The 11385-nt window shown below is 44.0% G+C and overlaps 1 protein-coding gene across 3 annotated transcripts; it reads right to left on the reverse strand.

Annotated features, from left to right (window-relative positions):
• Positions 1-1568: 1568 nt before the first annotated feature.
• GMNN (geminin DNA replication inhibitor) lies at positions 1569-10720 on the reverse strand. 3 transcript variants are annotated; one of them, XM_073331855.2, is made up of 7 exons: positions 10572-10720; positions 9609-9677; positions 6279-6371; positions 5655-5793; positions 4736-4818; positions 4550-4660; positions 1569-2083 (listed from the first exon to the last, which is right to left on the reverse strand). In XM_073331855.2, exons 2-7 carry the CDS (start codon positions 9663-9665, stop codon positions 1889-1891), a joined length of 678 nt encoding a protein of 225 aa, XP_073187956.2. In that variant the 5' UTR covers positions 9666-9677; positions 10572-10720; the 3' UTR covers positions 1569-1888. The 3 variants fall into 3 exon arrangements, with proteins under 3 accessions (XP_073187956.2, XP_073187954.2, XP_073187955.2); XM_073331853.2 differs by having other exon boundaries at positions 6279-6374; positions 10572-10718; XM_073331854.2 differs by lacking the exon at positions 10572-10720 and adding an exon at positions 10398-10476 and having other exon boundaries at positions 6279-6374.
• Between the last annotated feature and the right edge of the window lie 665 nt (positions 10721-11385).

An 11385-nucleotide genomic window follows, 5' to 3' on the forward strand; every position in this document is an offset into this window, starting at 1 on the left:
TAAAAAGAGAAAGTAACTAAGGCCATATCCCACGTTTCTCCCTACTTTTTCTGCACTTTCCATATGAATCAGATTCCTGTTTTTCCCCAAAACCACATTGTGACAACTGGGAGACAATAGTGCATATGCTAGATATTAGAAGGATGTTAGCATTCTACTTGGACAGGAATGAAGACTTCAGGAAATGCCCTACACGTTTCCTTTTGTCCACAGAAAGATCCAAAAGCTCTGTGATATCTCCTCAAAGACTATCCAAATGGGTATCTAGTCGCATCTATCACTTTGCAAGGGCATAGCTTGCTTCCATCCATATGCACTCCATCAGTTCCTACCTCAATCACATTCCATAGGGATACCCCAATCTCCCTAAACTAAAGGGCAATGATTGGGGCCTCTGTCCATACTTTAGCAGAATATGCGATCACTGAAGATTTGGCTGCTGACACCATCTTTGACTCCACAGTACTCTCTGTAGTAAAAGACTCTGCTCTGAAGTCCCAGCCTCCAGTGGTGGGTACTGCTCTGGAGTCACCTAAAGTGGAGCATCCATAGGGATGCTACTTGAAGAGGAAGTTACTCACCTTGTGCAGTAATGATGGTTCTTTGATATGTGTCCCTATGGGTGCTCCACAACCTGCCTGCCTCCCCTCTACTTCAGAGTTCTCTATAGGGCTCTGGTAGAGATGGAAGTGAGGGGGTTTGCCTATGCAGTGCTAAATAGCCTCGAGGCAGACCATGAGGGAGGGAGAGCACATGCTTGGGCTCATTAGAGGTGCAGGGGCACACAGACACCTAAAGTGGAGCACCCATAGGGACACATCTCAAAGAACCATTGTTACTACACAAGGTGAATAACTTCCTCTTATGTTTTCCTCTTACTGGAGCAGAAGAGTAAACACTTTATGAACTACTTTTAACACTGGAGAGAAGTTTTTACACAAGTTGTACCTGGATTCAAGGAGTATCTATGATGAGATGCAGGAAGTGTCTAGTAACAGTTCATTGGAGAAAGGGAGAGGATAAATATCCAAAGAAATCATTTGTAGATTTCCTCCTGATGCAGCTTAGTCTTCACCAGAAACAGCAGGGGACAATGGAGTTAGCTAATCCATCCATAACACCATCCAGGCAAGATATTCCCCAAGTGACCATTTTGTTGGTTGCACTTCTGGCATGTAGTGAACTCCCACCATAGCCTATACAACTCACATCAGGAAAGAATCCTATGCGAGTGTGGCTTGATGCCGCCAAGCCCTTTTACAGACGGAAGAGAACTGCCATAACTAGATCCTCTTAGTAGCCCACCTGTAGATTTTTTACAATTCACCCAGAAAGGCTTGCCTAGAGAATTGTTACCCTTAATTCTAGTTTGAGACAAATCAAGTTCTAAAACAAGTTATACAGTACTCAAATTTGTATTACACTGAGCAGTTCCGTGAGGCATGAACTAAATATCACTTGTTTATGCTGTATGTTCATGTTTGTTCAGTGACTACCAGACTTCTACATCTCCCAGTGTATGAGACTAGCAATCTGTCCCCCACATGCACCACCTAAGAAGCAGAGAGTTTTGGTAGAGTTTAGTTTATTTATCAAGTACACATTCTCATGTCAAAGCAACAGATACTATTTACACAACTTAGAAATACATAGTATTTCCATTTTATAGAAGTGACCAAATTCAGTCTAATACCTTCTTTAGGTAGTATACAGCTATTTCCATTGCTACATATTACCAGTTAAAACCCATTGTGAACTTTTAAAGCTTCCACAAGACTTGTAACTTTTATCTGAGGTAAACTTTGGCAGTATATTCTTCTGACAGTCATTTAGCAATTAAAATAGGAAGCCACATGCACACTGGCCACTCAAGTTTGCCAAGCCATTTTTACAGACTTCTAGCTTTCTTTGCAGATGAATCTGTGGCATTCTCCCTAGAATCACATGAGACTTGTGAAGGCAACTCTTCAGAATCCCGATCTACATCACCCTCAGAATCACTCTCTTCATCCTCCTGCTCAAATTCCTCCAAGTCTAGATTTTTCAGTGACTCAAGGCCATCAGGTGCCTGCCCAGTTAGTCTCTAGAAGATACAGGAGAGAACTCTTAAGAATGTGTTAAAGTTGTGTTTCTATAAGGATGCACTTTAATTTCCATAGAAAATATTGATATATTTAGAGCACCAAGTCTAAATGCATTCAGTTTTACTGATCAGTCACATATTAGCTAAGTCATCAAGTGATAAGGTTATGCTTCTGAGTGACAGAAACCCTGCCTAATGAAAAGCAGACACTCACCCCAAAAATGCAGTCTACAATTGCAAGTTGCATCTGGCTTGCTGATATTAAGGTCTTCCAGATTTTCCAGGCAGCTGAGGCAAAGTCTATTTTATCAAAGAGTTCATCTCTTGGTTAAGGGACTGTTTGAGATTAAGTTTATTACTATACCACCTTAATATTGTTTCCCTAGTTTCACACAATATATTGCTGTGACAAAAGTAAAGTTTATGATGACAGAGCTTTACAAATAGTTTAACAGCTGCCAAGCCAGAAAAAATAAAGCTCAGTACTGGCCTGTTGGTTCTTGGTTCTAGAGGAGCAGATTGCACAGTTTTGAAGATTTAGGTAACCCAGAACAATTTGTCTAAGTTGTTTCTCTTTACCAGACATAACAGCCAGCTTTAGAGCATTCAAGAGTCAGCTAACAGCTGAGTTTGGGCTCCATTTAGACCAGGGGTGGCCAACCTGTGGCTCTGGAGCCACATGCAGCTCTTCAGAAGTTAATATGCAGCTCCTTGTATAAGCACCGACTCCAGGGCTGGAGCTACAGGTGCCAACTTTCTAATGTGCTGGAGCGTGCTCACTGCTCAGCCCCTGCCCCCACTTAACCCCTTCCTGCCCCCTACCTGCAAGCCTCCTGCATACCAGGAACAGCTGATAAGGAGGCACTAGGAGGAAGAGGGAAGCACTGGGAGCTGATGGGGCACTGCTGATGTATTATTCTGGCTCTTTGGCAATGTACATTGGTAAATTCTAGCTCCTCCTCAGGCTGGCCACCCCCGATTTCGACAAACTTAAATACTGCATTATGAATAATGCCAACCTTCAACTATTCATATCAGTTCAGAGCAAAAAACTTTTCTTCACCCCCTTACAGTAGTTTTGGGGGTGGTCTTATCCTATAAGAGATTTATTCCTCCCATATTTACTATGTACAAGAAATGTTATAACAAGAGTTAAATTATCCAACTGGAGAATCACCACTGCATATTCTTCAGTCTCAGCACTTTTCTATACACAATTTAAGCCAGTTTAGTTAGAAATCAGTGCAAAACCCTGTGTGAGCACCTATCTGTTTAGCTTGTGCCTGTAAGCTTACAAATACAGGTTATACAGATATACAAATGTCCACATTTGGTCTCCAGTGTGGAGACCTCTAGTTATGTCAGTGCAAACATTTAGACTGGGCCTTTGAAATCATCAAGATTCCTAGGTTGAAGTCCTCAATCTTATTCAGCACAAATACCTCTTTTAGGGGTACTTCTAACTTCAGAGTCCCCATTAGATAGAGTCACTAGATAACTCTTATCACCCAACCTCATTCCAGCCAAGAGTACAAAGATTCCTCAGTCATCCACAATTTACCTTCCAAGAGCCACACCATGTGGCTGAACAGTTACTGTTACAATCTGGCCCTGTCCTTCTGGTCAGGGTATTGAATGTACTGGAAGTGGACCCAATCCTGGGTCCTGGTATGCTTCTCAGCCCCTCTAGGCCTGGTGGGGGGAGTCTACCCACAGATTCTGGCTAAGGCACACTGGCACAGACCTTGTCTGAGAGCCCCTTCTTGGGTTGTGGGTCTAAGGAATCTAACTACCATAGTTCATAAAACTAGTGCCTCAAGCCTTCTGAGCCCCCTGTTGCTTAAACATGCTCCCCTAGAGTTCCACTTTGTTGTAAGTAATTCTGGCTCCTGGCTTAATCCCTTTGGTGACAAAGTGGCAGAAGGCAAGAAACAAGATTTTCAGAAGAATTTAGCCAGTCACTATCATTTAAAAAAGCCCTAGAGATCTTTGAAAGGCAAGAAGTCTTGAGATCAGCCTGGGAGTGTTTCAGCATTGTGTGTGAGGTCTTGTCCACCTTTTAGGCGGAGTCCCTTCCGGTCTTCTCTTCAGCAGATTCTGCCTATATGGGGTGGTATCTACCACCCTTAAATGCAGTGTCTTCCTTCAGGTATATGTCCAGGCTGAGAAACTCCATGTCATTCCTTACGATCAGAAGGGTCGTTGTTATATGGGTTGGACAAGCTGATAATACAAAGTTCATTTTCCTAGATTGCTTACACTGATTGCTTCTCAGTCACTCACTCAGCTAGGTGTACAGCACCATTCTTGGGCCAGTACCTGCAGCATAGTAAACCAACCTTATCAGGTTTTTCCTATACAGGATACAAAAATGTACTCAAAAACAGAAGTCATGATTTGATACACACCCCAGTCACTTACATCACAGTTAATACTATGGATTGAAAACAAGTCATATGAGATTACCTCAATCATATTTGTCATGTACTGCACATGTTCTGCAAGTAATACCAGTTCATCATTTTCTTCTTTTAGACGGGCAATTTCACCATCTTTCTGTTCAATTTCTTTGTGCAGCTAGAAAAAAAGAAAGTTTTATATAGGGACTAGCCAAGAGAAAAAAGTGAAAAGGTATTTAACCTGATGAACTACCTTTTCATTTTCCTGAAGCACTTCATACAGTGCCTTCCTTCTCTCTTCAGCCACTTCCTTCCAGTACCGAGACGGAGGATTTTCTGTAGGAAGAGTTTAATATGAAAAATCTCTCATGTATCTAATGTAAATAAGCCTTGAATTAGAAGCAAATTAAAATAGAGTAAATTTAAATATAAGAGTTCCATATGTTTGGAGTATTTGTCATTTCAATATTCTACAACCCATTCTGACCTGCTAAAAACCATCAAAGAGGTTAACAAATGAGCTTTTAGTTACTTGAGACATTTGATTTGGCAGCTGGGTCAAATTCAAGGTTATACCAATTTGCTTTTGACATTATTGAAGAGCATTTTCTGAAGCTGCTTCAATAAGTGTCACAACGTGCATTGCAGAATGGTCCCAACTGCAAGACCTATTGAACATAGCCACTTCTGCAATGAGTAGCAGCAGAATAGGCTCACTAGAAGTAGCAAAGGCTGACAACTTCCAAGACACTAATCACATAGCTTGAACCCAGATATTTTCTCTCCTAATTTAGAACAATTTAAAAAAACTGGGTCAGGCTATCTGCTTAATTTGGTTGGCAAGTGGTAATATGGCCTGAATTGTGACAGCATGCTAAACTAAAGTACAATTCCCAAAGTTTAAATGCTTTTGAGCCTCACATACTGCTGGCCAAGTCACCTTAAGTGAGGGTGTAAAACTTTTAAACTCTGCATAGATGTTTGAATGATGCTTAAGAGGACATGATCATTAAAATGAGTAAGTGTTGCTACTTAATGTTGGCAAGTAGCAATTAACCAATTCTAAGCCCATTATTTGCTTTTAGTAGCATACCAAAATTAAGTATTATCAAGATACACATGAAGTTTCAAACAATATGCGATTGCTGGAAGTGTAAAACAAGAAAACATACTTTTTACCATGAGATCAACAGCTTGAGTGACTCCTTTTAGATTTTCATTTTTCTGTTTTGGGTCCACAACCTCAGCTTTGCAGGTCTTTGCAGTTAGCTGATCACTCCAAAGTTTCCTTTTGAACGAACATTTAGCAGGCTGTAATACAGTAAGTTTGGTTTGCCGAGATGCTATTTGTCCGTGACATTTTACATGTCTTCATAGACTTGCAAACTCATCTAAGCTATACTAACAGATGGAGTTTCTCCTTTACCTATTGCTTATAGGTACGGAAGTTATCTGTATTTCAAGGGTGGCACAACTTCTTGCCAACTCACCTCCAGATTTCTTGAAGAAAAGCTTAACTCACAAAACATTTTCTCAGCCATCAGACATCTTTCTTGCACTAGCAGTATAGGTCTGATGAACAAGCATTTCTACTCAAGTGCTTTCAAAGTATTTGAAATATTTATGCTAGATTTACTATTCAACAAAGCTAAATGATGTAATTACTATACAGTTTAAAGGTTCTTGTTACAGTTAATGGATATTATTATAGTACCTTAGCCCTTCTACATTAAACATAACAGCATTTAGTTACTGTTACAGATTGTGTTGTAGAGTTATTACATCTAAATACTTACTTCATTTACCCTGCCAATAAGGCAACCTGCTGTTGAAGGCTGAATCGTTTTAAGAGTCCGTCTTGGGGCTGAGTTTGCCTTGTCTGTGACGTACTTCTTGAAAAGAGAAAGTTTTAATACAAAGCAGTTAAACTCCTGGATGGAGTAGGGTAATTTATGAAGTTTCTCATGCCACATTAAGGTAATGGATTAAACTATCAATCCACTTGTCTTTCCTACAGATAGGATTAACAAGCTTTGTTTTAATTTAGTTTAGGGTTTACTACTCTACAATTATAATATAGTTTGTATTTGTAGCAAAGCTGGATCTTAACTGTTCTATAAAAAGCTGAAGACCTACATAAGCCTTATCTTGGTTAAGACACTCCATCTCATTTACACTACAAAGTAGAACTATTTTAAACAGGTCAGGTACCAGCTGTGTTCTAATTGGATTCTCAATTAAATTATAGTGCAAGTGTTCTGTTTAATCTCGCAAATTATACTAGCCATTCACCACAGATGAATGCTTCTGCACTTTGATAACTGTTTTGAGTTGTTAGAGTGATCCTTATTTTTTGTTCAAGGTGATTTCATCAGTTTAAACTGGAAAACATGCACAGTAATTATGCAAGGTTCATTTTTTACTATCTATATGTAAGTGCAAAAAGAAAAGGAGTACTTGTGGCACCTTAGAGACTAAAATTTGAGCCTAAGCTTTCGTGAGCTACGGCTCACTTCATCAAATGCATGCAGTGGAAAATACAGTAGGGGGATTTTATATACACAGAGAACATGAAACAATGGGTGTTACCATACACGCTAACGCGAGTGATCATTGTAACACCCATTGTTTCATGTTCTCTGTGTATATAAAATCCCCCTACTGTATTTTCCACTGCATGCATCCGATGAAGTGAGCCGTAGCTCACGAAAGCTTAGGCGCAAATAAATTTTAGTCTAAGGTGTTACAAGTATTCCTTTTCTTTTTGTGGATACAGACTAACATGGCTGCCACTCTGAAACCTGTCTATATGTAAGTGGTTCTTCAAGGGCTGTATGCATTTAACAGAAGTTCTACTTCAACCATTCATTCATCAACAGGCATCTAGAATTTCCTTGCTTGGGGCATAACACTGATCCAGGAAGGCTATTGTTTTGTGGAACAGAATATTTATCACCTTTCCTTGTCCTATGTCAATACCTATTTCCTGCATTAAAGCTTTTTAAACCATTAGTTACACTGCCACCATGGGACAGTAAACAATGGTAGACAATCAAACAAGGATAGCAAGAACACAATACCATACAAGCGTGAGAAAGTTACTGATTCACACTGTACTTCACATGAGAAGAGTTCACCTTTCCCACGGTAAAATTTCTGCCACCAATTAGCTTGGTGTTGAACTTGAGGACAAATGCCAACTACCGTGGGAACCAGCATTACAGATGCTATTTGCAGCTACTGAAGACTATGATTGGTCAATGTTCCCCTGGCAAAATGCAGTTAATACTATGCCAGGTGCTTAAGTTAACCCATTGTTCTTCATATTTGAGATAACCAGTGAAGCATCCAGAAAAGTGAGTCAGCCAGACACCAAAATAAGATCATGGCCATTTGCTTGCTAAGATGAGCCCAAGAATAAGTGTTTAGTCATGGACATGTCTGATAAAAACAAACTTTTCATTACACAGATTTACTATTTATCCTTTTAAGGGTACAGGATTAGTCTTCACACCCTACAACACTGAGCAATTTTAAAGTTCCTGTAAGTAAGAATACAGATTTTCCACTACGCAGAATTAGGAACATATGATTAAGTGCCACTCAACATTATAATACCCAAATTACTCCTAGGTGACTTTTACCCCCCATGTCTTTCCCTAGACTGAGTCATCCGGGACTTCACCCAACACACCAAATAAAGTCAAGACTACAAGTTTTTAGGGAAGTCTTATACTTGTTCTTAAGTGTCCAGAATTCAGATACTCCCCTGATTACACTAGTCTTGTATTAGGTACATCATTGCTCTACTTTTATATTAAGAGTAAAAAGTCTCCAAATAAAACTATTTGTTTTAGATTTGGATTTAAGACTGACTACATACTAGGCAAATTTGAAAAAAGGAGTAAAGCAAGGTTACTGGTAGTAGGGTACTAACAGCATAGCTTATTACTTTCCCTACTAAAGCCAGGCACAATGTGAAGACAGTCCTTTCCTCTGGGCTGGACATTCACCTTGGAAGGTCATCTCTTGAAATCCCCACAGTTTAAAGAGGCCACAAAAATAACCAAGCAACTTCCCTGCTATCTTAGGCACCCCATTTTGAGTTTTACATGCTCTGGAGTCTAGAGTTTCCAGTGTGGGGAATTTTTTGAAGATTAGTATTATGATGGTTCTACTCACAAGTCAGACATTTAATAACTTGGTCCCCCTCGTGCATTTAGCAACAATTTTATATGCACAGCGTATATGAATTATGCAACGGTATACATTCAAAACTACTACCTGAAGACTAAAGCAATGGTCAAGTGCCCAACTTCATGTATGAAGTCTCATTCTAATGATTTTTTTCAAGCACAAAAATAAGAGCATTGTTTCAGAAAACTGCAACACAGTTTTTTTTATTAGGATCTTAGTTTAGAGGGATCAAATCTAACTCACATTATGAAATTAACTCATTTTAAGTAGTCTCACATGGAACAGATTCTAAAGCCCCCCCTATTTCTTCTGGTTTATTTTCTTTGCTAAGACCCATGCTGATAGGGGAAGTCAGCTACAGGGCTGGGAAATGCAGACTTGAAGAGTTCTCTAATCAGTTATACTATTTTACGTATTATTGCATGATAAAATCTAGTAGAATTAGCTTTACATTGACTGTGTGATTTAGGGAACTGGTAACAAGATACGAAGCCAGTAAGTCACCAATTCAAGTGTGATCCAGGTTAGTAGCATTTGAAGTTTGCCATATAAAAACATGTGCCTGGAACTAAATGCACATACTTAAAAGATCATTGAAACACTGGGAAAAACTCAGTGCAGGCTAAGCAGTTTGTAATTCTTTATCCTCAGGGTGGCATATTTTCAGTGTCTTTGTGAACTACATACCTGTTCTGCAAAAAAACAGAAGGACTGAGTCTCCAGAGCATCAATATGACATCTTTCACGATAAGAAAGGCACATGATCTCTTTTTAGCTAGCATTATAAAATGGTGTGGATATAAAGAGCTCAGCTAAGTCTGGAGTGATTACAGATACCAGCACAAAGTCTGTCATTACAATCTGATCTATTTATTTTTACCTTCATAGACCACTTTAAAGATTGAGTAATGCTGAGTTAGGTTACAGACCTTTATCGTTCCTGAGGCTTTTCCTGCATCCAATTTCTCCTTCATACTGAAATTCATCTGACTACAAACCTGTGTTTTATAACAAAGGCAAAGACACAGAAAAGCAAATTTATTAGTCAGAGCAGAAAGCACAAGTTCAGTTTGCCCAGTGGCATGCACGTCTGTCAGAACAAGCCGGCCATGGGCTCCCACCTGCCACAAGGGCAGCCTCCGCTCAGCTCCACGAGCCCCTCACAGCAATCAATCCCGTGTGAGGAGCAAACCAGTACAAGGCGGTGGCACATTTAATCCGCATACACCCGTTTCGCCCGTTCACACCACGGAGGGGCTCCTCGGGGCAGGGCGCCTGGACCCCCCCCCCCCCGCGTCCCCGCCCCGTGAGAGAGGGGCCGCACTGGCTGCTGTGCGGGCAGGGCAGACCCCGAGGCGGGGAGCTGCGTCACCCTCCCAGCGCGGGCCGCGGGATCCGGAGCAGGACGCCGAAGCTAGAGCCCTCGGACATGCGGCGCCCCCGCCAGCCGAAAGCCCAATCGGAGACCTTCCCCCCTCCGCCCCCCCACAAGGCGGAACCGCGACCTTCACCTGCCACCGCCCCCCCCCCCGGCCTCCCCCGGCCAGGCCCCCGAGGACCGGCGCTGACGTGCCCCTTTGCCTCGTACCCCGGCTTCAGCCCCTCGATCCCAGCCCGCCCGAACCCCAACCACCCGGCCAGCCCCGCCGCAGGGCGCAAGCCCGCCAACCGCCAAACCCGCGAGCCCCCTGCCGGGAGAAACCCGCCAAAACCCGCACACTCAGCCAGCCCCGCAGCGGAGCGCGAGCCCCTCCGCCCCAATCGCGCGAGACCGCCCGGCAGACGCTGAGCTCCCTGCCCCCTCAGCCCGGGGGCGTCCCGCTCCCCCCCCCGCCGCGCCGAACCCTGCGCAGCCGCCGCCCAGCAGGGGACCCGGAGACCCTCAGACGCACCCGACTCCTCTCCCGCGCGTGCCTCACGCTGCTGCCGTCCTACCGCGCGCCACCAGGAAGCAAATCAGAGCGACCAGCGATCTTGAGCGCGCGCGCGCGCGTGGCTATAAATATCCACCCGGCTCACGCCACGTGATCAGCTCCCCTCCCGTGAAGCCCTGCGCGACGCTGCGGGTGGGGCCAGGGAAACCGTGCGTCCTCCCATCGCCCCCCTCAGCCGCCCAATCCCAAACAGTATCCACTTCCTCCTTCCCCGCCTATCGGGGCCCAGCAGGCCCTGCGCGTCAGCGCCACGCCCCGCCCGCGGGAGGAGGAGGAGGAGCGAGGAGGAGGAGGGGGCGGAGCGTTGTTGGGGTGGGATGGGCAGTGGGCGGGAGAAGCGGGGGAACAGTTGCCCACTATGTACCGGCGCAGAACCCGACACGCTGGTCCCATCCCTCGTCTGAGGCCCCGCCCCTTCTTCGAGGTCCCGCCCCTGCTCACTCCATCCCCCCTCCCTCACTCGCTCGTTGTCAGGGCGCTGGCTGGGAGGGCGGGTTGGGGTGTGGGCAGGGGTGAAAGCAACTCACATCGCTTACCGGGAGGCAGGGCTGCCAGGCCCCTGGGCAAGGGGGGGGGGCGGGGCGGCTAGCTCCGGGCCCCCAGAAGGGGCAGGGGCTCAGGCAGAAGGGGTGGAGCCTGTGGCACAATTTTGAGGGTGGGGGTGGCGCGCAGTCTGTTTGGTTGCCCTTGTGTGTGTCCGTCACCGCCCCACGCTGGGACAGCTCCAGAGCCTCAGGGCCAGTGGCCAGGACCCCGGGTGGCAGCAGAACCT

This window comes from Lepidochelys kempii, chromosome 2 (genome assembly GCF_965140285.1).
Source record: "Lepidochelys kempii isolate rLepKem1 chromosome 2, rLepKem1.hap1, whole genome shotgun sequence".
NCBI classification, from domain to species: domain Eukaryota; kingdom Metazoa; phylum Chordata; order Testudines; family Cheloniidae; genus Lepidochelys; species Lepidochelys kempii.

What these genes read in the sequence shown, in the direction of transcription:
- GMNN (XM_073331853.2), bottom strand. Translation starts at nt 9,665, where the DNA reads ATGAATTTCAGTATGAAGGAGAAATTGGATGCAGGAAAAGCCTCAGGA. An exon ending in TTATTGGCAGGGTAAATGAA is followed by an intron (nt 5,794 to 6,278) that starts GTAAGTATTTAG and finishes ACTGTATTACAG; the next exon opens with CCTGCTAAATGTTCGTTCAA. An exon ending in TGTTGATCTCATGGTAAAAA is followed by an intron (nt 4,819 to 5,654) that starts GTATGTTTTCTT and finishes CTCTTCCTACAG; the next exon opens with AAAATCCTCCGTCTCGGTAC.